Below are 25,447 nucleotides of genomic sequence, written 5' to 3' on the forward strand. Positions count from 1 at the left end.
TAGATTGGTCAGGATTGCATTTGTGGACAGATGATATTCAAGAAGTCAGATTGGCATTTTTATGACTTTGGAGCCTTGGCTTCCTTGAGAGTCTCAACGTCATCATGCTCGTGGCTGCTTCGGAGTACTCTTTACTCGACGATGTCTCGTCACTTACTCCTACCTCCAGTTTTGACTCTCTTCGTTGCAACGAAAACTACAATACTCGCATAAACCTTGCTCGAACTTCGTCTACTCAATTCTCCGCGTTGAATAGCCAACAAACTCATCATAGCTTCTCCACCAGTTCTTCGCCTTCGCACCCTCCTCCGCACGATGTCTACCACAACCCAGCACCTCACGACGCCCGCGGCGCCCTGGACCCCTACATTTGAATCTCATCTCTCTAAGCTTCCCTCCCCCGAATTCGTCCTCACCTCTCTCCAACCCGCCCCAAAAGGCTCTCCAGTCCCATACTTGCCCCGACTGAGATACTGCATCTACCGTGGCATGTGGGGCTCGTTGCCCGAGAACAAGCACAATGACGCACCTCGCAATGCTCCAACCTATACGTCAGATATGCCGACATTCACCACTGATGTACGTATGCAGAAGGTCGGGCAGTTCTTCGCGTCTTCATCCGGCCATGCATCCTCGGATGATCAGGTGCAAGGGAGCGGGGGAGGTGGACCAGTCGAGGCAGTATGGTGGGTCAAGGAGACGGGGACGCAGTGGAGGATGAAAGGCGAGGCATTCGTCGTGGGGGGAGACATTGATGAAGGGGAGGGCAGTGGAGTGAGGACTGTAAAGAGTGAGGTTGGAAGGCGGATGAGGAGAACCGAGGCAGAGGGCATTGAAGGAGATTGGAGCTGGGCGAAGGAGCTTACGGCACACTTTGGAAATTGCTCGCCAGGGATGAGAGGTATGCTCTACGTTCTAGGGACGGAAGGCACACGAAAGGACTTGAGGGGCTGACTGATTATATAGGATCCTGGAAGAACCCGCCACCTGGCAGACCTACGAATGGGCAGGAGCCGGACAAGGACCATCAACTTGGACAGAAAGTGGAGGATCTACATGATCCCATCGCGAGGGAGAACTTCAGGGTGGTGGTAATCAAGCCGGAAGAGGTGGAGCAATTGGACATCAGTGATCCGGCTACGGCTAGGAGATGGAAGTATACATTCGTGGTGGAGAAGGGCCAAGGAGCAGAGGGGAAGGGCGAGTGGAAGACCGAGGAATTGTGGCCATGAAACCGTGTTCGTGGCTCTAGTAAGGGACTTCAACCCCAGAACCGATTGCCACCAAAGGAGCAGACATGCCAAAGCATTGCCAAATCATTGAGATTGCTGCAGCTCGTCGTGCGCGTAAAAATGAAGATTGCTGGTAAGGTTGAGGCATGAGCCACGCCAAAAGGTCTTGCTAGCGGCACGGCTGCCTGCCTTTTAACGCGCTAGCAACTGCCTGCGCAACGATCCGATTCAAGCAACATCACTACTCTTGTAATATACTCTCACGAATGGGCAGATATCTTTCTTGCTTCCAATACTTTCTTTCTACCTGGAAGCAGTTTGTCTTAAGCATTTGTGAGGCTCACAGCCGACCCTTTCGTGTTAACGTTCATATTGTTCCCATTGCGTCTAGCTTGCGACTAATGAGTACTTTAACATTCCCCAACATTACCTTATAATTGGCGCCGTTAATGCATTCAATCTTGTTTCGGCTTCGTTACTCGACATACAGCAGACCATATGGCATCTCTTCCTCCGTTCATCCTCAATGGCTGGCGTCTCCAACATGGAGAAGAAGGACGAGCCAAGGCCGCTGAACAACTCAAGGAATTCACCACCTCGTCGCTGGCCGAGACCTTCATGACCTTCCAGCTTGACAAGCGCTTTGCCAATCCAGATCGAAGCGTCTCCGCTCCATCCCTGGCATCTATTGCCGTGGCAAAGGTACTAGAGGCCCTCGAGAACTCCGGTGATCTTGCAACCGATGTGAAGACCATTGCGGAGAGCTTGAGCTCAACCACTTTACGCCAGCTGCTCAATGACCCTAGGACTCCCTACCAGTTACTGAGAACCTTTCTCACTTTGGCTCAGACACTGGCAGCAAAAGATCGACGATTTATGGATGTTGATGAAGCTGTCTTTCGAAACGAGCATTACATGAGGTCTCGAGACAACAATGAAGATGGCAGGTATCTTGTCTCTCTGGAAGATCTTTGTAAAATACTCTCCAAAGACTCTCAGAACAGTCGTCCTCTTTCATTCGCACGCAAAGATCCTCCCAAAGGTGGCCTAGAAATCTTGGACGAGCTGCGTAAGAGAGAGTTGACCATTCAACCCAGCAGCGCATCTTTCTGCAAGGTGTTTGAGCGAATTACTCATGGTATCTTACGTGGACTTGATTGGAGCAATGTTCTTGTTGCAGGTGGCATGGCCCTTACAACTTTGCTGCACACCGATCCAACCAAGGATGATGACAGAGCAGTAAGAGATCCTGATATAGATCTTTATATCTACGGGCTCGGTCCTGAAGATGCCAATCGAAAGATTGGAGAGATCCACGGCACATGGGTCCGCAGCCTTCCGGCAACTGCGCAGGCGAGGCTCGTCGTGAAGAACGCTAGAACCATCAATCTCCTATCGAGCTATCCCCATCGCCGTATCCAAATCGTTTTGAAACTACTACATTCTCTTACAGATGTCCTTCTAAACTTTGACTTGGATGCCTGCGCCGTCGGGTTCGATGGATCCCGTGTCTTGATGCTGCCACGGTGTGCACGAGCGATTGAAACCGGCTACTCGGTGTTCACTATGGACCTTGTCTGGGGACACCACCTTAGCCATCGCAGGGCGTCACAGGACAGTCGTATCTTCAAGTACGCTGATCGTGGATTTGGACTGCGAATATTGCCTTCCTATGCTCGATCAATAGAGGAGGACAATCTAGAGGCTGCCGTCTTCAAGAAATGTCGGGCGCCAGCCTCTGCCCACAAAAAGATTGATGATGAAGACGATGAAGCATGGACTCAAGGGACATGGCATTGGTCTCAACGGGATCGAAAACCTCATGGACGTTCCGAACCTGGATTGAAAACCTTGAAGCGAATCGCATATTTGGGACAAGATTTCGTTCATCGGTTCTACTTTGGAGCAACACCTCTTGCCATCTCCCAGGAACGCTATGATAGACAGAGGGATTTAGGTGATCCAAACAAGGCAGGCGCTGAGCATGTCATCAACCAAGACAGAGAAGACGAGTGGCTTGAGGCGTTCAATCAGACCGATCTTGATAATCGGGTCGTTAGAGAGGCCAATGACCGTCGAAAGGCACTCGGCGAGCGGTCGGAGGGGCCTCTTATAAGACTAATCGATCTTGACACACAGGAAATGCATCGAGGATTACCGGACGGCCGAAGAGGGCTTGGGAACCTCGAGATCTTTATGAGACACTGTGAGGCCTGGAGATTGCATGTTCGTGGGGAGGCTACTCTAGATGCCCGAAATTCTCAAACCAGTATGGCATATGATCCGGAAACGTACGATGATATTCCCTCTTATGTGTGGGATGAGACTTTCAGGATTGACGACTTTGAGAACACGATTGAGTCCTATAATGACTCTCTTTGGGCTAATGTCCAGACGGCCATTTGCGGAAAGCTGGGTATTCCCACTAGAAGAAATGGATGTGAGTCTCATTTTTCTTCAGATCTGTCATATCACGGCAGAGTACCCGAGCTTTTCACAGTAGAGTACACGCTACACGTGATCGTAGTTTTTTGAATTTCCTGCATTCATTGGGGCGAAATCTCCAATACACTCATAACGAGTTACGGTTGGCTGCATCCTTGTTTGAAGGTGGACAGCCCCCACACAGTGGTAGCTGGAAAGATCCGGGCGCGGCCCAAGGCATCAGAACGGGTTTCAAGCCTGTGATCATTCAGTCAATGCGGCTCGGAGCCAGAACCATAGTCTTCAATGCTTACTGTTAGCGAGCAGATCGTGGTTATTCTACTCGGCGGATCCGGCGTCAAGTTTGCTCTCGCGATCTCGCAACCGTTCAGGAGAAGCAAATTACGATTCCAGTCATGGTGCCTTGGGCACTGGAAGACTATCTCCTCTCGACATTGCCACAACAGTATGGGGATATTCCCCTACATTTTACCGACTTCAAGCCACTCATACCCGTCCACGACGCCTCCAAATACGATCCATCTACCGCGATCCTTCCATCTTTGCAGGAAACTGCCTCTGAGAGTGGGAATCTCAGGTATTGGGTCATTACCAACGAGAGCATGTGGGCGCAGCAACATCGAGTTTTAGACGAGATAGCCGAGCTGATGTGGTCGCTTTTCCACTGGTTCAACCAAGTCTCGGCCACGGATGGTATGATGGGCACTGGTGGCACCACAAGGATTCGTACCGACAGATCAGCGTGCAGATGGCACCTTGCCCGATCGTTCAGACGCCGCATAGTTCTTCCTGAAGTGTCAGACCACTCCTCTGTCAACATGAAAACTGGTCTACCTTCGCTTCGGGAAACCCTTCTTTTCAGGCCGTGGGCCTTCGCAAGCCCGATCACGCCAGACAGACATTTCAGTGATCGAGAAGGGGACCGAGGCCATGAGTTGTTCAACGACGCATGGGTTCTATACCCATTTCCTGACGACTTGTTCTGGCACGCATCCGATGAAGGTACCTGGGATGACGAGGGGATTCCCCCTTGGACTGACCCGTCGGCAGGGAGTGTGGCGGTGGATTGACGGAGGCTCCAGGATTTAGCTTGCATAGCTCGAACTGGGTCAATATAGAAAAACCGTGTTGTGACAATCTACAAGGATACGATTTTCAATGTGACATCAACCCTGTGGGCGTCCCAGCCTAGGTCTTGCCGTTGTAAGTTCTAGCAGCGCCAAAGGTCTTTTCCCCCCTCAAATTGCAAAGTACGCAGGGAACGATGGAGAAAAATCCGATCTTTTTGCCAGACTGTCCATTCTTGACGTCGACTCTTGCCAGTGCTCGGAGCATGTGCGCGGTGTCTGGCGTGCAGAACTTGAGAGAGGCGAAAAGGCCCGCATGGCGCTCTTTCAACTGGATTGTAAGGGGCTGAAGCGCGAAAGATCTTTCGTGAGAGTACTTATGCTTATTATCATACATTGCTGTTGCATGCTAGATTTCCTTCCTCTTGGCTTTATAGATCCTGCTTGTATGGGATACTCCCCAGCTTCTCCTGCAAAATCTGCTCGCTCAGACGCCATAGATTCTCGCCCAATTCCTCATCTCGTGCTTGTTTCGACGGCTCGGTGACTTTGCGGTCGGGTACGATCTTGAGGGATTCAAAAGTCAGTCCGGCGGTCCTGAGAAAGGAGCTCATGTAGAGAGACTTACGTATTGCCCTTGGATTCCCTCCTTCGTGATGTCCTCGCTCGTTGCTGCAAACAACGCTGGTCTGCACCCTTCATCCACGGGATCCTTCATGATCGGTTTGATGGCCTTCACCCCAATCTTCCCCATCGTTCCGTACGCGTCCACGGCCTGCCCTAGCTGATCCGTCGCGACCCCACCTGGATGTGTGGCATTTATCCACGGCCCATTATACTTCGGGCTCTGGAACCCAGGCTCGTTGTTGAGCATGCGCCGTACGAGGGCGCGTACGAACAGTATCTGGGCGAGTTTGGTGCGTGAGTACAGCGAGTTTGGTCCCAGATCGGTGTTGATCTCGTCGAGGGTTGCAAATTTGGTGGAGGAGAGAGGAGAACGGTGAAGGTCGGAGGATTGGAGGACAAGGCGGGAGTTTGGCGTCGACTGAAGATTGGGAAGGAGAGTGAGAGCGAGAAGCATTTGCGAAAGGTGATTGACTTGGAAGTGGGAGTCTGCGTTCGATGACGAGAGGTAAGTATTGGCTGGTAAGTTGCCCGGACCACTGGGGGGAGCTCGCACCTATTCCATCGACTGTTTCGTTGTACTTTCCGACACCTTGGCCAGCATTGCAGATGAGCTAAGTCGCGTGTCAACGCTTTGTGATGATAGGTGCAGGGCGATTGCCTTACAGCATCAATCTGCTTCTCGCTCGTCAACTTTTTTGCAACTTCATCCGTCTTCTTCAGGTCCTTCAAATCACACTGGACCCAATGCACCTTGCTAGCATCACCGTACTTCTTAAGCTCTTCTATTGCTTCATCGGCGTGCTCCTCTTTTTGCGATAGCAGCAGGATCTTGGAGGCATTGTGCTGGAGTAAATGGGCGGTAATACCAAACCCAATTCCTGCTGTGCCACCGGTAACGATGTAGACCTGAGTGTCAAGGCAGTCAGCGCTGTCCTTTGGCTATTGTAACGAAACGTCGCTTTAACCAGTTGACTTACTTTCCCACTGAGGTCTGGAATGTCCTTGTTAGGCTCGAATTTGTTTCCGGTGATTAGGTGCGCCATTTTGTGTCTTTCGATTGATTTGATGAGAGGTGGAGATGAGAGAGCTGAACGGTGGTGTAAATTTGTCTCTTCAACAAATGATGCATTGCAAGATCGCAAGGTAAGCGGTCGAGAAGACGTGTCAAGTCATGACGATTGCTCATGATGTCATCGACTCCGTGAGCCATGAACCGTGGATCACATAAACGGTTTCGCAATAGAGCAGCATCGAGAAGTGCGAAACAATCTGTCGTCTACGCAAAACTCATTATTGGACTGAAATGTTTTGATGACCGCGCCGAATCATCACGCTAGGCTCATGAATGGTTACTTCCACAATGTCACAGGTCCTAACTGAAATTTCCGCATGAGAAGATTTCGGGCCTCAACAAGATATTGTTGTACGGATATTGGGACAGGATGCTTTCTGAGAATCGTACTCGCCTCGCAGAAAGGAAGTGAGAATGAAAGAAGTCAATCCAAAAGAAGACGAAACTCCACCGCGGGCGGAAATGGCCAATCTAACGAGCAGCCAACGGATGAATCCTTCATTCTCCATCGCACTCTGGGAGTGGCTCCGTAGGATTGGGTGGGACTTCTCGAGTCGCAGTTTCGGCGGCGCTGCCAGGTTCGATGATGACCACGGAGGAAAAGGTCATCCATCTAGCTCATACATCGTTATCGGATCTCCGATTGAAGGAGGGAATTTTTTGTCGTCTAAGGACGTTCTCAGCTGGCAACTGCAACCACTGAACTCAGTGCGGAGTCATTCAAGACAGAGGCATGGAGGTTTGCACTGAAAACAATGTCTTCAAAACACTTTCATTGAGGCGAACGTTAAAAGAGCAAGCTAAGGCAGAAGGGGAGGCCTCGAAATTATAGGCAAGTGATAGAGCAAAAGGACGACCCTATCGGAAGCAGCGAGGAGCCGATATCTCACATTTCTGCAAATCAGCATCAAGATCTCGCGAGAGTCGGAAATCAGAGAGTTCACAGTCAGCGCATGCTCTGCCATCAACATGCCGTCTCTACGAGTGGAGGCATGCCCGGAGACGTAATTCTGTACGAAGTTTGGTCGGTGGGCGGGCCGGGGAGGTCATAGGCTCATAGCGCTGGCATGGCTAATTCCCCGAACGGAGGGTAGGTGCGTGCGTGCATGTTACTGTTGTTACACCTTACAGCGGGAGTGCAATCAGAATCAAAAGCGCGGCTGAGGGAAAGTTGGAAGAAGGCGAGTGTGAATGTGGAAAGGTGTGTTTGCAGAAAGGGGAAAAGTTAAAATTTACAGAAGAGTGAGATACTGTAAGAGCTGCAGAGACAGCTCGCATGATCATGTATGTACATATAGGTACATGTACGGAGACGTAGGTAGTTGTGGCAAGGCAGTCAGCATTCGGAATTGACTTTTCCAACATTTGCTCCCTCGGTCAAAGGATCAAAGAAGAAGCGCAAGCTGCGCAACGGTGTGCCCGTTTACTTCATGCGTGTGGCGCGCGAGTATTCTGCACATCTAATGCCGGCGCAGCTACCAAGTCAGTATCCAGAGAAAGATAGACCAGACTGGAGAGGCACGGGTATCAAATCGGATCACAGTTCATAAAGTATTCATGGGATTAAAAAGGAAACAAGAGACAAGGAGACAAAGAGAAAAGGAGAAGGGCAGAATAAAGATTAGGGTATGTTGCGCAGAGTGCCACAGAGGCCAAGTGCGGGCAGCGGAACAAGAGACCGACTAAGGGACCAAGGGTCCAAGGGTCCAAGGGACCAAGGGTTCCAAGGGTCCAAGGGTCCAAGCAATACAGCCACAGCAGTACAGCCACAGTGCCACTTTACTCTCGAGCGGGAAGAGTCTGGACCGCTGAGGTTAAGGGGATGGAAGTGTTCCAGACTAAGGGTGTCAAATGAAAGTAGAGGCTCATGTGAGGTATTCGGCTTTTTCATCAGCTTTGCAAGGGTCGGCATAATTAGAAGTGTTGAAACCTGCTCAAGTAAAGTACCATATGAGGCTTTAAGCACCTAGCTTTATCCATGCTGCCATGCAACTTCCCGACGCGCGCGCTCTTCTTTTCTCGCTCTCAGTCTCTCAGACCTCGTGAACAAGCGAACTTGTCCGATCCAGACTTTGGGGCCAAGGATGCTTTGGCTGTTTCTCCCGCCAAGCTACATGTAAGACGTAAGGAGTCGTCGAGCTGTGGCTGAAGGGTCTTAAGAACAACAAACAACATCATCATCGTGCATGTGCTCGATTGCGGGGCCTCAATCCTTCCGATAGTTAGTGAAAGGATAATAAAAGGGGAGCGCTGCTCGTGTGCGAGATGAGAATAAAAGAAAGAAGGAAGGAAAGAAAGTTCGCATCGAATCAACCCAATCTCAAATCTGTTATTGTTATTCCCTTCCCCGGTTGAAAGTAGCATTCCGCCCCACTCGAATCAATTCCATTGGATGATAATCAATAACGAAAGAAAAAAGAATTGAAAAAAGAGATTGCTGGCATTTGCTGCTGCATGCGCCAAGAATAGCCAATCCAAAACAGGGAAAGACCCCACTAATACTTAACATTCCCGCCCATCTTCCTTGCCAACCGGATCGTCAATCTCGTCACTCAATTCCTCTGCAAAATCAACAACTATCTTCCTCTCCACCCTTTCATCAATTATATACCCCATTCACCAGTCTACCATTCATTGCCTCTTGCACACTTCACTCCGATCTCATTGCCAATCCTTTTCTTCTTCCCCTCCAACCCCCAATTGCGACCTACCTTTTGTCCTCTCTCTCCTGGAGAGAGTCCGTCAACAATGGACCAAGCCAGTCCCCTTCACCATGCCATCCTGCCACGAGCGAGCGTAAGTCAAATACACATGACCAGCATCCTACAATCAATCCCTGACTCACTGCTGACCCACAATTCTAGGCAGGATCCTCATCTGATAGCAAGAAGAACGCTGCCTCCCTCTCTCAACTGCTTGCCACCCTCGTACCGGTCTTGCTTGTCGCCGTCATCTACACCTCGATATTCTTCTGTCTGCGACCCAGGCTCAAGCGCAACTACTCGCCCAGAAGCCATGTTGGCTCACTTCGTCCACAGTAAGCCATAACCATCCTTGTCTCCCACCCCGAAATGCATGAGCTTGACACTCACTTTTACAGGGAGCGGTCTCCAGATCTTCCCAACGGCATGTTCAACTGGATTAGCACTTTCAACAAGATCCCAGACAGCTATGTCCTCAATCACCACACTCTCGATGGTTTCCTCCTGCTGCGGTACCTCAAGATTTCTGTGGCCATCTGCTTCGTCGGCTGTCTCATGACTTGGCCAATCCTCTTCCCGGTCAATGCGACAGGCGGCGGAGGCCAGAAGCAGTTGAATGTCATCAGTTTCAGCAATGTCACCAACACCAAGAATCGTTTCTACGCTCACACCTTCGTCGCCTGGATCTTTTTCACCTTCGTATTCTACGTCGTCATGCGCGAGAGCATTTATTACATCAATCTGCGTCAAGCCTACCTTCTCTCGCCGCTATACGCAAACCGCATGTCTGCCAGGACGGTCCTGTTCACCTCGGTGCCTAAAGATTACCTTGATGAGGGAAAGCTACGCCGTATGTTTGGGAAGCAAGTAAAGAACCTCTGGATTGCCAACGACTGCGAAGAGATTGAAGATCTAGTCACCCAACGCGACAAAGTCGCCATGAAGCTCGAAGCTGCTGAAACCAAGCTTGTCACCATGTCAAACAAGGCTCGTCTGGAGGAGGCCAAGAAGGGTAGCCACCATGACGATGGGGTTGAACTCACTAACAACGGGGTTGATGGTGAATCTGGCTCCGTAGCGGCTCGGTGGGTCCAGCCGAAAAAGCGACCTACTCACCGCCTCAAGTTTCTGGTCGGCAAAAAGGTCGACACGATCAACTGGTGCAGATCCGAACTCGAGCGCTTGATTCCCATGATTGATGCCAAGCAGGCGTCTTACCGTGCAGGGGAAGGCACATTCATCTGCGCTGTTTTCGTCGAATTTTATACCCAGACTGAGGCACAAGCAGCGTATCAGAGCCTTGCCCATCACCAGCCTCTACACATGTCACCACGCTTTATTGGCATCAACCCGGAGGAAGTCATCTGGAGCAGCCTACCGATCAATTGGGCGTCGAGAGTGGTCAGGAATATCGCTACCTCCGCTTTCGTATTCGCGCTCATCATATTTTGGGCAATCCCCGTGGCTTTCGTGGGTGCTCTTTCCAACATTTCAGCTCTCTCGCAAGGCACGCCAGGCAAACCGGCGTTGCTTCCATGGCTCAGCTTCATTAACAAGATTCCATCTGTCATTCTTGGAGTCGTTCAGGGTCTTCTTCCTTCTATCCTCCTTGCGGTATTGATGGCTTTATTGCCCATCATCCTAAGAAAGATGGCGAAATTGGCGGGAAAACCATCGCTTTCGAGCGTCGAGCTCCGTGTGCAAAACACTTATTTCGTGTTCCAGGTTATTCAAGTGTTTTTGGTGACAACTATAAGCTCGTCCGCTTCGGCCGCAGTCACCTCCATCATCGAAGACCCTTCTTCGGCCACCAGTCTCCTCGGTCAAGACCTTCCCACCGCCTCCAACTTCTACATCTCCTACTTCATTCTCCAGGGTCTGTTCATCAGTTCGGGTGCTGTGCTGCAGTTGGTTGGGGTGATTTTGTACAAGGTCTTGGGCATGTTCCTCGATAGCACGCCAAGGAAGATGTACAAGAGATTTTCTACTCTCTCTGGACTTGGTTGGGGCACTGTCTTCCCGCTTTATACGCTCCTGACTGTTATTGGTGAGTCACGACATCATCATCACACGTGTTCACAGCTAACGCCGTGACAGCAATCACCTACTCGATAATTGCACCATTGGTCTTGGGATTTGCTACCCTCGGTCTTTATCTGATCTACTTGGCTTATCGTTACAACCTGTTGTATGTTTTTAATGCCACCATCGACACTCAAGGTCTCGTCTACCCACGCGCTCTGCAACAGACAACAACTGGAGTATACCTCTCCATCGTTTGTCTGATCGGACTGTTCGCTATCAAAACCGCCATCGGCCCCCTTATCTTGATGATCATTTACCTTATTTTCATCGCCCTGTTCCATTTCTCCCTAAACTCGGCCATTGACCCGCTACTCATGTATCTGCCAAAATCACTCCAGGTGGAGGAAGAGTCTCTTCTCTCCCTCGAAAACGGCAACACCAACGGCGGTGCTATGACCGATAAGAAAGGCCTCTCAGCTACTACCAACGACAGACAGGCTGGTAACAGTACCGATACCGACGACAAAGAACTCCCGGCTGCACCCCACAAGAAGCCCAACCTCATCACCAAGTTCCTTTCCCCCCACATATACACGGACTATCATACTCTACGCCGTCTTGTACCTCGAGGTTTTGCGGAAATCGAATATGCTCCCGAGGTCGAGCGCGATGCTTTCTATCATCCTGCTATCTCGAGCCCAACACCTGTCCTATGGATTCCAAGAGATGAGATGGGCGTTAGTCGGCAGGAATGTCGCCATTCAAGCAAGGTCATTCCCATGACTGACGATGGCGCTGGCTTCGACGAGAAGGGCAAGATGGTGTGGGATCATGAGACTGCAAGACCTCCCATCTATCAGGAGAAGGTTTACTACTGAAGATTGTTTTGTGCTTCGAGGATCCTGACACTGGCACGCTCATTTGAGCATGATACCCTTTCGTTGGTTATTGAGCAGTTCGTGCGGTTGGAATGTGAGATACACGAACAGCGGACAGCACTTGATACCACCTTGTTTTGTTTCTTTTTCAGCAGCCTTAACGTCAGCAGGATTCTTGGTTCACCGGATTTAATCCATGAGCAGCCAGAATTAATCAATCCATTATTTCATCAGCCGCTCAAGCTCTCAATACTTACATCGGTTCTTAAGATATTTGTCCTTATCACTTGCCTTCATCTGTGCCGTGAGCAGGTCATGGTCGACGCAGTGATGTCTCATCTATTTGTTTCCCTGCATACGTGTCCTGCTATTACAAGTTCGAAGAAAAATAGTATATGAAAACATAGAAAAATATGAGTGTGTGAAGGAACTGGAGATGCGCGATCTTTTGGCTTCGTTAGAGATCGGTCCCCGCCTGCTGGACGAAGACACTCAGGGTATTGTGGATGAAGCTGATGTTAACGCTCTCAGTTCTGCTGTCTTTCTTGAAGAAAATAGAAAAGATAGAGAAGAGAGCCTCGAGGAAGCTGCCGTTCAAAGCTCTATAATCTGGAAACAGATACCTGTAGCACCAGCTCCATCACGGAATACCCCCAGATTAATGTGATAGCCAACGACAACTTCGCTCGTGCCTGGCGCCAGATGGGAGCAGGCGAAGTTGACAGTGTTGATGCCCCAAGAGGCAACAACAGAGATCGACCAACTCCCTTTGTATTTCGCCACGGACGTGCGTCTTATTCAACCTACAACCTATTGATGGCTCCGATACGCAAGCATTTACGGCCTGCACTCACCTAGGTTCAAAGATCAAGACTCGAGCGCAGTCGACGAGGCTCCAGGGGAGCCGGGTCATCTTTGCGGATCGGGACAGATTACAAGCCTGGCTGCTCGAAACTAACCCTGTAGGCAACGTTGGCCTCGACGCAGGTCTCAAGATGGAACGTATCCGAATGAGGAGCAACGGATCCGTACAGGACTTCATCAATCGTTTCGAGACAAGTCGTTACGGATCTGTGTTGGAACGATGCAGCCATTTGCCGCGCCTTCAGGAAAAAACTCACAGCGGGAGATTGTGGACCGCATCCACCAGGCTAGCGCTGGAATGCCTGATACCTTCAATGCGCAACTTGCATCAAGCCTAAATGTTGGAATTCAGCAACTCAGCCCTGTTATGCTTGGCATGGACTATAAGTAGCAGTACTAGTACTCCTCCATAGAAAAACAACAAGCCGTCATCAATATTCCAACACTAAAGGTTGCTCCTTTGAGAGCGTACGCTGGGACGGAACTCAAGAAGATGAGAAACAATGCACCCCCGCCACCGTTGAGACGCGCAGCAGAGAGAAGGCATTCCCCTGTACCCGGGTCGATTCCGTCGAAAGCTTCCGCGACCACGGCGCCCGCCCACCTAAAGTAAACACATCTACAGCGTTCACAATCCGGAGCCCGGAAACTCACCCCAACGAAGAGTGCGATGGGACCGAGATGGACACCGCGCCCAATCCTACGAACGGCACGTTGCAAGGGGCACAACAGTCCATCGTCGAACTCAATCCTGGGGACAAGGGATTTGGGCAAAAGTGAGTCCGGCCGTCCTCGATGAGCCTCGGGTCGGATGGCATCATCGGAATGAATGGCTGCGCCATCGTATCGACATTGGCGCAGATCCTGGGGGATCAACACGGTCGCTGGTTGTCCTGAGTGGTCGCGCCACTAGGATTCTTGTTCGGAAAGGCACAACCCGGGCCACAGATCTCGGGGCAGAGGGGAGGGGGAAATCATCCCGGAAGAGAGAAGGGAGGGGGAGGTTGGTTCGCTAAAGACCGCGGTCGGGTAGGCACGCTGCCGAGTTGTAATGGTGGAGATCCCTTTGAAGCCTGGACGATATGAGCACGGAGGCCGAGGTTTATCGCCCAAGCAACATAGTTTACAGTACTAGAAAGAACAGAGTCCATGGTCTCGCCTGGTATCGACGCATTATCCCGTTCAAATGCTGGATTTCAGATGCCTGTATGCTCCTGATCCCCGGGGGACACCGAGCGTTGACCCTCCAAACGCCAACATATGCCACAAGTCCGTTACATTTCCTCGACCGCGCAATTAGGATGCAGGACATAGACTATCTTCTCTGCATCCCTTGAGCTTCCTTCATCACCGTCGAGACCCTCTCCCCGTATCTGCATGAAGATGTTGTCCTGTTTTGTTGATCAGCATTGGACTCCTTGGGATTATCAGAAGTCGATGGACATACCTTCACCATCCGCTTGATGACTTTTCGTGCCAACTCTTTCTCCTCTTCTGCCTCCTCCACGCTGTTGAGCTCTTCTTCTTTCTGCTCGAGATACCAGGTCACAAGCTCTTCGTGCTCTACACCCTCGCCGGTCGTCATTTCATCCTCGTTCACCCTCCGCACCAGCATGTTGAGTATGGCCATGTACTTGTCATAGGTGATTCTCGTTCTTCGGCTTTGCGGGGCAGGCGTCTGTGATGCTCGCCCAGCTGCGCCGTCCGGCCGGTCGTCACCGTCTTGGTCGTCCTCGTCGCCGTCTGCCATTGGAGAGTCGCCGTCTCGGTCAGGGCCGTCGGCATGCCCGTTGGCGGTGCCATTGTTGAGAACTTCGACTTCGTCATCCTCAACCTCTACATCATCCTTCTCAACGCTGATGATGCTCTGGCGGAGGAGGTTGAAAGCCTCTCTGACAAAGTTGGGCGACACATCATCCACGCAATTGGCTTTTGCAATGGCTTCGCTCAGACGAATCATACTCTCTAATTGCCTCACAGTGATGCGGTAGCTGTTCCTTCCGATACCGCCTTGGGCGTCATCAGCTCGAAGCTCTTTATACTTTTCCACCAGCAGCGATTTGGCTTCAGGAGTAAACTCTGGCTTGAACGTCCTCGCGAAGCGGATGTAGCGCTGCAGTTGCTCGGTAGTGAATTCGGGCTGCACGGCGTCATCTCGCAGCATGTGAATATTAACGATGTGTTCTGCAAGATGCCGATCGACGCTCTCGTTGCACTCGTCTAGGATCACGAAGAATAAGTCGAAACGACTCATGATTGGTGCGCTCATGTTGATGTTCGCCCTCAGCGTGGTCTTCCGATTGTACCGTCCTCCCACTGGATTTGCAGCAGCAAGAATACTCGTCCTCGCGTTCAAGGTCGCTTGGATGCCAGCTTTGGCAATCGAGATCGTCTGTTGTTCCATAGCTTCGTGGATAGCTACTTGGTCGCCGATGTCCATCTTGTCAAATTCATCGATAGCACAAATGCCGTTGTCCGCAAGCATGAGAGCACCAGCTTCAATGGTGAACTCGCCAGTCTCCTCATCCTTGACCACCGCTGCTGTGAGACCAGCTGCGGAGGAGGCCTTACCAGAGGTGTAAACTGCGCGAGGCAGGAAAGAGCAGATGTATCTAGGGCCCTTATTAGCCTCAAGCTTCAGGGATCCAGGATTGTTCGCAGGACTTACTTGAGGAATTGACTCTTGCTAGTACTAGGGTCTCCAACAATACAGATGTTCAAGTCTCCTCTCAATTGCATGCCCTCAGGAGTGACTTTGCTGACACCGCCCATGAGCTGAAGTAGCAGACCTTTCTTGACTATCTCATGACCGTAGACCATCGGCGCCAGGGAGTTTACCAGCCTCGAGTATATGTGATCGCTATGCACCATCTGCTTCAGATCCTCGATTTCGGAGGATGTCAATGATTGGAGATACGCATCCTGGGCGTGATCGCCCGAGTCCTGAGGGTCGATGCTGGCGGTTTGGTTCAAGGAGGCTAGAATGTTCCCAGCTTGCCCGTTGAGTTGTTGGTTGGCTGCCTGTCCAGGTGTCGAAGTATCTGGTGTTACCATGCATGATAGGAATGCCATTCTATACGTTAGATCGCGGACTCCCAGGGCTTTGAGACCTGTGACTCCACTCCCCCCTGCGTCGCCTCCCCTCGGTGCGTTTCGGTTGTCTCTTGTGGCCTCTGGCCGAACACCGGGAAGTCCAAGCTGGCTCACATCAGGCACCACGATCAGCGTCCCAGTAAAGACGCACTTTTCTCCCGCTTTCGCTCTGTCCACGATCTCTCCTCGTAAAATGACATCCATCGTTCGAGGCATGCTTCCTGTGGGTATTTCCGAACTGTTTTCTTGTATTCTGACCTTCTGCCAATCCACGAATGTGCTTTGTCGAATGTCTAGACGCCATCCTTGGCGGTTGCCACATGTCAAGTTGGGGCATTGTGTGGGCTCGGTGTATCTGAAAGTCTGCTCGACGTTGGAGATCACTGTTCTGCACCCCTCACAGATGAAAGTGGCAAGGTAAAGCTCCGGCCGTACTTCTGAGGTCCTTGTCACGGTGCCCGAGATGGATAGCAGCTTGCCGACGGAGGCAGTTCGTAGCTGCCGTATCCTTGAGATCAGAGGTAGATTGTAGAACGCCAATGTAAACAGCTTATCCGTCTGCTGATTCGTGGTCCTTGAACCTTGCGTCTCGGCCTGACTGACCCCATTGCCGGCAACGGAAGTTCCAGTCTGCGACGAAGCGCTTGTAGGCTGTCTGTGTTCCTTGAAATACCGTGACTCGTACTTCGCGATCAGATTGTGCAAAGCCCGCGTGAGAAAGGGAAGGTATCGGTAGTAGTCGTTTGCGATGGCGTTTGCCAGGGTCTGATTCTGCAATGACAGGAGGTGTTGGAAATCAACGTAGAGGGTGGAAAGGTTGTAGATTCGGAGACCGTGAATTTGGGCAACGTAGTATTTATCGCTTGTGACCGCGCTTGATGGTGGAGCGCCGGATAATGTGATATCCTCGATGAACCTGGAAGTATTAGCTGTGCTATGTCTATCTAGCTGTCGAGGCGTACTGGTCAAGGAAGCTCTCAAATTCCTCAGCGACTTTCTCGCCCACTCTGTCCACTACCTTGGGCACAGCTCGTGCCATAGGATCTCGAGGCCTATTCCGATCCGTGCCTCGCACACCGACAATCTCATCGTCTGGGAAACCTTCGACATCGCTGAGCGCTCCATTGCTCTCTGATGGTGGTATTGACGACCGCTGGGCGCTTCGGCTTCGACCGTTGGACACTTTTGGGGCACCATTCTTACGGGAGCCTGCTGCGAGGTCGAGATCTGGATTGTCAGAAGTTAGAAGACCGTCGACAATTGAAGACATATTTGCGAGGGTTGCAGTGCTGGGAAATGGTAGGGTTTGACGGTGTTTTTTACAATTTGGAGGGGAAAAGTGAACAGGGCGCGATTCTAACGCGCTCACGCGTATCTAAAGTGGTTCTCCTTTCTCGGACTAGCGTGCTCAAGATCATAAGCCTCTACCTGTATAAGGCTGAAAGACTTATCTGGTCTTGGCGCTTCTGGAGAAAGGAATGAGCCCGATTATAGTACTACTACAGAACTCCATGCCTCCACGGCATTGGACTCTCAGGGCATGCTATCAACCTTCTAGACTACCATCATGAACATTTCAACTCCAAGGCAGCATGATCAGCATTCGCAGGAGCAGGACAATCGTGCTCCCGATCCTACTCTTTAGCCTGATATGGCTCGTCTTCAGAGGCCATCTCAGATGGCTACACCACCCTTTCACGACAGCTATCAACGGCACATCGGCTGATGAAGTCCCTCCCTCGCCCTTCCAGTCAGGTCTCATCGAATTCTGGGACACCACCTCCCGCGCCCTAGTCGAAGCGAAGCCCGACTGCTCCCTTCCAACTGACCCAATCGAAGCACCTCTCAACGAATTCGCCAGCCTCAAGAAAGGTTTCGACTTTCGCCCGGACCTGCTGAAGATATCGCAACAAGATGTCGACAAAATGCGAGACGCCCATGCGCGCTTCGTGGCTCAAATCCCGGAGCTTGCGCAAAAGCTACCATACGCAACGGGCACACAAGGTATTGTCGTTGCCGCGTCCGGCGCTCTGCTGCCGGTGTTTCTGGTATCTTTGAAAATGCTGCGGCGTACAGGATCAACCTTGCCCGTTGAGGTCTTCATGGAGTCGAAGAACAATTATGAGAAGGAGATCTGCGAGATAGTGCTACCACCCATGAACGCAACGTGCATGATCTTTTCTGAGATTCTGGAAGCTGTGCCCCACAGGCTCAAGATGTCGAGATACCAATTGAAGGCTTTGGCGCTGGGTTTTTCTTCATTTGACGACGTGCTCTTGCTCGATGCCGACAACCTGCCCGTTGAGCAGCCCGAGAATCTTCTGAACTCCGAGCCCTACTTGTCGAAAGGCTTCGTCAGCTGGCCTGACTACGTACGTATACGTGGCCTACCCAGTATATTCTTCCCAAGCTGACCATGTTCAAGTGGGCCAACACCGCCTCCCCCAAATTCTACGAGATCTCCATGCAGCCCGTACCTCCAACCTCGGAACGGGCAGCTTCCGAAGCGGGTCAGCTGCTCCTATCAAAAGGCAAGCACGCATCGCTCTTACTCCTGATACTCTACTACAACTACTACGGACCCAATCACTACTACAAGCTCCTCTCCCAAAGCCCAGCCGGCGAACGAGACAGAGAAACAGACAAGGAGACATATCTAGCAGCAGCCATGAGTCTAAATGCGTCTTTCCACACTGTCACTACAAACATCGAAACACTGGGATACACGCAAGTCCACGACAATCGATTCAAGGGTGCCGGAATGGTCCAGCATAATCCCGAAGACGACTACAGCAAAAACATCCTCCACAACAAGGAAATCAAAGAGGTCAGGCCGTCATTCTTGCACGCCAACACATACAGACTGGATGCGTCGGAAATGCACGAGATATTCAATAGCGAAATCAGGAGCCAGAGGATGTGGGGCGGAACGAAAGGGATGATCGGGAAGTTCGGACGGGACGTGGAAAAGCAAGTTTGGGCGGAAACGCTCTACACGGGGTGTCATCTGGAGCATGCTTTCAGTGCTTGGGTGAACAAGACGCATGTGTGCAAGAAGATTGGGAGGGTGTATAAGTTTTTGTATAACTGAGCATGTTTGCATGATACGACGATGAATGGCATTTACACTTCTAGTATTCGAGATGACCGAGGGGACGTTGACCTCACATACTGCTTTCTCAGCTAAGACCTTTCGTAAAAATCAGGCATTCGATGTGCAGAAACAGTCCAAGCAGCGCGCTTCCAACATCCAAATTAGTCTCTGATCTCTGCCCCCCTTGGTACTATCGCTCGGTGACCTGAAGAGCCGTAAGATCATGTCAGCGGAGAATCTTCGCAACGTTAGCTATTTAATTCACACTCGTAACAAGTCACATATGCATTGGACCGATTTCGCCGAATGAATTCTATCGACGTTATGGAAAGCTCAAGGTCGTAAGTGTCGTAGCGGCAGATGAAAGTGCGGAGCAAGGCAGGCGTCGCCACGGTTGACTACCGCCATGAAGCTGAGTGTTTGGCCACGAGGGCCGCAACAAAGCTTGCAATGTCGTTGAGTCGGTGCGGCGAACGCGACGGAATGGGGGATGGTGCCGCGAAAGCGCGGCAGAAAGTGCGAACGCTGGGGGAGAAGGCGCCGGAAAAGCATGCTATGTTGTGGTAAGAAGCTCGAAAGAAAACAGATTCGCCCATCTCGCCGGCCGTCAAAATCCTCGCCAGGTCCCAAGAATAAGGGGCACGCCATCAAGTCTCGCCACGTTTCTCAAAGAGGCTGTCGAGCTTTTCGTCATCATCCAGATGAATGAACGGCCTCTGGTTCTTATCGAGCTTGACCTCCCCGAACAAGCGCAGAATATCGTAGGTGGTGAGCTTTGACATGACAGACTTGTCGTCCATTGCCTGACCTATCAGTGCGCTCTTCTTCAACTGCATCTCCATGAGCTTGTCGTCCGCTGAACCGCCGACGACTATTCTCGAGATGAAGGTCTCTGACTCTTGGCCGATGCGGAACACGCGACAGAAGGCTTGCTGCTCCATGCAGCTGTTGAACCAAAGATCAATGCAGACAACCTTCGAAGCCATCGTCAAGTTCAAGCCAATGCCACCGCACTTAAGAGAGGCAATCATGATCTTCATATCATCGTCGTTTGCGAATTCCGTGATCACCTTGTCGCGGGCTTTGTGTGACATCTTTCCATGGTAGGTGCAGTATTTCCACTTCTTTTTCTGACAGACTTTCTCCAGGATCTGCATGATCATGTGGAACTGACTGAAGATTATAATCTTTTTATCCGGCTCTTCTTCCAACCACTTCTCGACTTGCGTTCGCACGGCGGTGATTTTAGCAGACATCACAAGCTTGTTCTCATAGGTAACCCACTCCATGTTGACTTTCTTAGGTCTTCTCTTGCAGCCAGCCATTTCATTGAGCAGCCAAAGGTCGTCCCATTCCAATTCTTTCAGGCCGGCGCAAGGTTCGGCTCCAGTGAAGACCACACCGCACTCCAGACAAGCCGTCTCATCTTCGTCTTTCGTGGATGCTGTGTTGGCTATGCCCTGAAGACATTCTTTGCAATAGACGTGCAGGCAGCTTGTAACAATGGCGCTCTCAGGTGGTTCCCCACACGAATGGCATTGAGTACGAATCCTAAGTTCAACCCAATTGGAGTTCGCTCTCAAAGTCTTGAGGTAGCTGCCGAACTTGGCTGCAAGCTTGCCAGGGTGCTCTTGTTCAGACTCTTCGGGCTGTTCTACCACTTCCGCCTTGGCCTTGATCATACGTCTCAGGGCTTCTAGCAAGTTTCGATCGTTCTTGTTCTCTATAGTCGCGCCGCAAATGAGTGCTTGTTCCATGTTATCGATGCTTTCAAGGTCCAAAATCTCTTCTAAAACCTCCTGGACGAGGAACGTGTGAGCACACAGTTGTCGTAATCGGAGGAAAGCAACCTGGCAAGTTATCAATATCAGAGAATCAACAGCAAGGTTTTGAAATCATACCAAACCAAGGCCTGGATGCTTCTCGAGCTTTCCGTCTGAAGAGGCCCTATTGTTGTTAGATGGCGGATCATCAATAGGAGATAAGGAGTGCTTACTTGTTCAAGACACGGACGAATTTTTTGAAGACGCGTCGATAGATGGCTTTCTCCACTGGGCTGAACTCGATGTTGATCGTTCTCTGATTGTGCTTTGGCAACTTCACAATTGGCGCTCCGAGTATGGTGTCTTTGAGTGTCCTTCTGCACATAATCTGATCCAGAAGACAATGCAATCGCGAGTTGCAATCATCGCTGCCCGGCTTACAGTAGTTTTCCTGAAAGTCGCCGAAAGAGCCGGTGTATGGGACGCGCAAGAACTTGAAGTACGGATAGAGCTCATCTACTCTGTTCATGATTGGGGTCGCACTTAGAGCCCAGCGATGCCTTGCCATCAAGGCTCTGCATGCAATTGAGGTCTGGGTCTCGTGATTCTTGATAGCTTGAGATTCTAGTCATTTTTATTAATATGTGAAGTTGATCTTGGAACGCGATACTGACCATCGAGTACTATTGATGAAATCAGCTTCGTCAACCCGAGATGCAAGAGCGATATTGGAGAAGCTTACCAACTCTGTGAAACTGGACTTGGTGGAGTACATCTCTCTCTTTGTTCCATTGCTTCTCCCACCAGGCTTTCAACTCTTCCTCGTCGCGGATGTCTTCAGGTACATCAAGTTTTGGGTATGATTTCAAGACCTTTGAAAAAGTCAGCTTGCTCATCGAATAAACAGAAATCACGGCTCTACCTCTTGGTACGTCGTAAGACTAGATAGGTTAGCAATTTCATACATCCCGGGCAGACACTTACATGACTTCTTGTTCCTGCATGACACGAACTGCACCCTTGCCGCAAACTCTGGTCGCTGAGTAATGCTTCAACACAAAGTCCAAATGACCTTCTTCAGTGTGCGTCTCTAACTCTCGCTCCCCTACCTCAAGTAAGACAACTATCAACTGGAAAAAGTTCGAACTAGAACTTACACTGTACCAACAACGCTGGAGGGCATGCTATCAAAGTAGCTCTGTGTTTCTCGCCGCGAGGTGGCGGGTTGGCTAGTATCGTTGAAGAGGTATTAGTTAACGCTCCCCGCAGGCGGAACTAGTAGGGGACGAGGAGAAATATCCAAATGATAGCAACGAGGGATATTTATTACCTATTAAACTGGCAATCGTAATAATAGTCTTACCCATCCCCATGGCGTCCGCCTTCGGAGTCTCAGAGTCAGTGTATCTTTCTTGAGATAATCAAGAGGCAGTAGACTTACTAATATGCCACCCAATGGCTTCTCGCCGCCGGTCTCTCGATTCTTCATAAAAGCTGCTCCTTGTACTTGATGATGGCGGAGCGATGACTTCATGCCCGTAAGTTTCCAGCCGTTTGCGCCATCTGCCTTGCAAGTCCCTTTAATATTTCTACCAAGGGTCACAGTCGATTTCAAAATATGGTTCTTCTCGGCCACGGCATCTTTTTTGGTCGTTCCAAGAGGGACACTGGCAACAAGCGCGGCGAGTGCTTTCTTCTTGTGGGTGTGCCCAGAAACAGGCAGTGCTTCTCGATTGAGGTTCGCATCTGCGTCTTCGTAGACATTACTGGTCAGAAGACTGTTCGAATCATTCAGGTATCCACGATCGTTGGGCGTGCGTTTCATTCTCTTCGAACCTTCCTTCTTGCCAGCTTTGGCATTTCTACCAGATTTGTGCTTGCCTTTCTTTCCCGACTTTTCAGCTTTTTCTTCTTCGATCTTACGGATAACGCCTTCAATTCCCGCCATCATGTTGAATTCTTGCTCCTGATCTAGTTCGTGCTGAGTTCCTTTACGGCTGTTGTTTGGCTTGCGGTGCTTTGGGGTCCGAGAATCCGAGATCTCATTTTCCGCATTGGGCTCGTCAGCTGCGCGTCTCTTCGGACGAGAAGTTCTCGCTGATGAAGGGGATACAAAGAGACCGTCGTCAGAATTGTCGTCGTCGCTGTAGCCGCGAGCATCTTCATATTCAGCCTTGAGCCTCGCGAGTCGGAGATTCTCCGCCTTTTCGGCTTTTACAAATTCGATGTCATCATCCAGTGTATTGATGTTCTTTCGGACTTTGGAATTGTAGCTCTTTCTGAGAGCTCGAAAGTTTCTGCCAGTGTCTTCGTCCGAGATATATTCAGTGTTCATCCAGGCGGACCCGTTATCGTCAACAGAAAGATCTGACCGCTTCAATCCTTGAAGCCCAAGTCCATTAAGCACTCCTTGATACGCCGAGGGTTCCGGGATATCATGGTTACGGCGATGAGCCCGGAGATAGGCTTCCTGTGCTCGCCTGGCTCCTAAAAGGTCGATGGGTGGACGCCTGCCTTTCGGGTTTATTCCTTTCAGGAATGACTTCCCTAGATTAAGCTTCGAAGTAGCACTTGGCTCACTGTCGGAATCAAGCTCAATCACACGATCACCCATATTCGCCCAAAGAAACTCGACCTCATCGTCCTCCTTCTTGATGGGGACTGAACTTCCATCTGAATGCAGCATCAGAGTGTCGTGATCCTCATCACTATCGGAGATGGAGATGATATCATCTGGTATGCTGGTCCAAGTTAAAGGATCTTCGTTGTCCTCATTTTTGATGGGCACTGAGCTTCCATCTGAATGCAGCATCAGAGTGTCGTGATCCTCATCACTATCGGAGATGGAGATGATATCATCTGGCATGCTGGTCCAAGTTAAAGGATCTTCGTTGTCCTCCTTTTTGATGAGGGTTTCATCACCCGTATCAGAGAGCTCAAGGACGCGATTGCAGATGAAGCCGTTCGGCGACGAAAGTTCGTTCGGGGGGATTTTCTTCGCAGATACATGCTGTGCGAGCATAGGGTTTGGTGTGCCCTTCTCGCACTTGACTAGCACACTGCTGCGCTTCGACTTCTCTGGCTCCGCCGTATCCTTCTCTTTGACTCCAGGCTTGACAGTCACCACGTCACGGGGCTCTGAGGCAAAGACCTTGCATGGCTGTGGCGTTAAACCAGGCAGAATGTCCGCGTCAGTATCTTTGCTCTGGACTAGTGGTTCTATCTTGGAATTTTCCATAAAAATATCTGACATGGCTTCGTTGTCAAGTCCTGGTGTAGATTGGACGAGTTCTTCCTGGGATTCCGGCATTGGTAGATCGAGATCTTCAATGTGAACTTGGACACCGAGCAGATCATCGTAACTGTCAGCTTCTTGCAGGTGAAATACGTTTGGAGAAGCCCCATCAAATGGGTCGCCATTTTCAGAGGCCATGGTGGATCAAAGGTTGGACGACTGTAGAGCAGAGTTAGCGGAGAAGACATTGAATAGGGTGATAGAGTGGTAGTCGTGCTCAGAAGTGAGATACACATACCAAGACAAGTGAGCTCAGGCAAAGCAGTACAATGCTCTAAGATCGAATCGTGAATTGATTTAATATGAAGTCGTGCCTAGAAGAGTTGACAAGGGTAAGGTCGATGTATGCAAAGCAAAGTGAGAGTAGAAAGGCGATGAAACTGGGAAGCGAGCAATTGTCGAAGCAGCAGCAAAGTTGCAGCAAGCGGATGGCACGAAAACCGGTGATGGTTCAGGTGAGTTTGAAATGCGTGCACCCGTGAAATGTTCTGAAAAACAGAGAAGGCGTTGGCAGGAGGTGCAGCAATGATGATGAGACGTAATGTGGAAGTGAGATATCTAGGTGGAAGAAGGTTTCGAGTACTTACAAGTCTTGGTAGACGTAGAACGCCTGGAAGCTTCGTGCAAGAAGTGAACGAGTTGAGAGTGTGTGATATATGTGCTGTAGAAGATGAGGACTTCCAATTCTTGATAACTTAGAAGGCTTGGGAGCTTCGTGCAAGAAGTAAGTAAGATGAGAGTGTGTGATGTGTCTGCAGAAAAATCGGAGGACTTCCAAGCTTCGGTAGATGATTAATGAAGACAGACTGGAGTAAGGCTATGGAACGGCAGTCTCTCGGAAAGACAACCGTGGACAGTAACAGGTAGATTGAGGACAAAGGCTGAAGAAACGCGAATAGATTGTTCTGAACATGTGTAAGAGTGTGACTGAGCGGTACGCGAAAGATAAACGTAGGATTTAGGAGAGTTGTAGAAAGGGTGAAGGTCGAGAGGTGTACAGGAGGGTCGCTCGAGAGATTGCTGAAAACTTATAAACGAAGGCGGGAAGGAAAGATTCTGAATGAGGAAGTGATTGGACGTCCGAGAGGAGGAAGTTGGAGGTCTGATGGAGGAGGAAGACCTGAGCGGACAAGAGGAAGTGGTTCGATGCCGCGACAAGTTGGGAGCCCAGATGAAGGGATGAGTTGCAGCGTCGAAGAAGATAAGCCTTCGCAATGAGTGCAAGAGAAGATGAAGATTCTCAGTCCGCTCCAGTGGATAGTTTGAAGGGGCAGCAGGTCCTCAAGTGAC

General features: G+C 50.5%; 8 protein-coding genes across 8 annotated transcripts; 5 read left to right on the forward strand and 3 right to left on the reverse strand.

Annotated features, from left to right (window-relative positions):
* Positions 1 to 104: 104 nt before the first annotated feature.
* Positions 105 to 1,232, forward strand: HO133_007515 (uncharacterized protein; the record flags this gene model as incomplete). The annotated part of the gene is made up of 3 exons (XM_037298406.1): positions 105 to 168; positions 257 to 901; positions 967 to 1,232. 3 exons carry the CDS (start codon positions 105 to 107, stop codon positions 1,230 to 1,232), a joined length of 975 nt encoding a protein of 324 aa, XP_037157041.1.
* Positions 1,233 to 1,730: 498 nt separating this feature from the next.
* HO133_007516 (uncharacterized protein) lies at positions 1,731 to 4,747 on the forward strand (the record flags this gene model as incomplete). The annotated part of the gene is made up of 2 exons (XM_037298407.1): positions 1,731 to 3,672; positions 3,981 to 4,747. 2 exons carry the CDS (start codon positions 1,731 to 1,733, stop codon positions 4,745 to 4,747), a joined length of 2,709 nt encoding a protein of 902 aa, XP_037157042.1.
* Positions 4,748 to 5,175: 428 nt separating this feature from the next.
* On the reverse strand, positions 5,176 to 6,414 carry HO133_007517 (uncharacterized protein; the record flags this gene model as incomplete). Its single annotated transcript, XM_037298408.1, has 5 exons — positions 5,176 to 5,310; positions 5,373 to 5,857; positions 5,925 to 5,982; positions 6,035 to 6,277; positions 6,349 to 6,414. 5 exons carry the CDS (start codon positions 6,412 to 6,414, stop codon positions 5,176 to 5,178), a joined length of 987 nt encoding a protein of 328 aa, XP_037157043.1.
* A 2,777-nt stretch (positions 6,415 to 9,191) lies between these two features.
* HO133_007518 (uncharacterized protein) lies at positions 9,192 to 12,048 on the forward strand (the record flags this gene model as incomplete). Its single annotated transcript, XM_037298409.1, has 4 exons — positions 9,192 to 9,239; positions 9,308 to 9,480; positions 9,544 to 11,192; positions 11,243 to 12,048. 4 exons carry the CDS (start codon positions 9,192 to 9,194, stop codon positions 12,046 to 12,048), a joined length of 2,676 nt encoding a protein of 891 aa, XP_037157044.1.
* A 1,084-nt stretch (positions 12,049 to 13,132) lies between these two features.
* On the forward strand, positions 13,133 to 13,692 carry HO133_007519 (uncharacterized protein; the record flags this gene model as incomplete). Its single annotated transcript, XM_037298410.1, has 2 exons — positions 13,133 to 13,299; positions 13,380 to 13,692. The coding sequence occupies 2 exons, from the start codon at positions 13,133 to 13,135 to the stop codon at positions 13,690 to 13,692; spliced, it is 480 nt and encodes a 159-aa protein (XP_037157045.1).
* Positions 13,693 to 14,186: 494 nt separating this feature from the next.
* On the reverse strand, positions 14,187 to 17,275 carry HO133_007520 (uncharacterized protein; the record flags this gene model as incomplete). Its single annotated transcript, XM_037298411.1, has 4 exons — positions 14,187 to 14,303; positions 14,360 to 15,524; positions 15,581 to 16,921; positions 16,968 to 17,275. The coding sequence occupies 4 exons, from the start codon at positions 17,273 to 17,275 to the stop codon at positions 14,187 to 14,189; spliced, it is 2,931 nt and encodes a 976-aa protein (XP_037157046.1).
* Positions 17,276 to 17,597: 322 nt separating this feature from the next.
* HO133_007521 (uncharacterized protein) lies at positions 17,598 to 19,096 on the forward strand (the record flags this gene model as incomplete). Its single annotated transcript, XM_037298412.1, has 2 exons — positions 17,598 to 18,377; positions 18,431 to 19,096. The coding sequence occupies 2 exons, from the start codon at positions 17,598 to 17,600 to the stop codon at positions 19,094 to 19,096; spliced, it is 1,446 nt and encodes a 481-aa protein (XP_037157047.1).
* Positions 19,097 to 19,746: 650 nt separating this feature from the next.
* HO133_007522 (uncharacterized protein) lies at positions 19,747 to 24,295 on the reverse strand (the record flags this gene model as incomplete). The annotated part of the gene is made up of 6 exons (XM_037298413.1): positions 19,747 to 20,949; positions 21,001 to 21,046; positions 21,096 to 21,486; positions 21,537 to 21,545; positions 21,605 to 21,734; positions 22,304 to 24,295. The coding sequence occupies 6 exons, from the start codon at positions 24,293 to 24,295 to the stop codon at positions 19,747 to 19,749; spliced, it is 3,771 nt and encodes a 1,256-aa protein (XP_037157048.1).
* Positions 24,296 to 25,447: the final 1,152 nt, after the last annotated feature.

Source organism: Letharia lupina (assembly GCF_014066315.1).
Source record: "Letharia lupina isolate WasteWater1 chromosome Unknown contig_3, whole genome shotgun sequence".
NCBI lineage: Eukaryota > Fungi > Ascomycota > Lecanoromycetes > Lecanorales > Parmeliaceae > Letharia > Letharia lupina.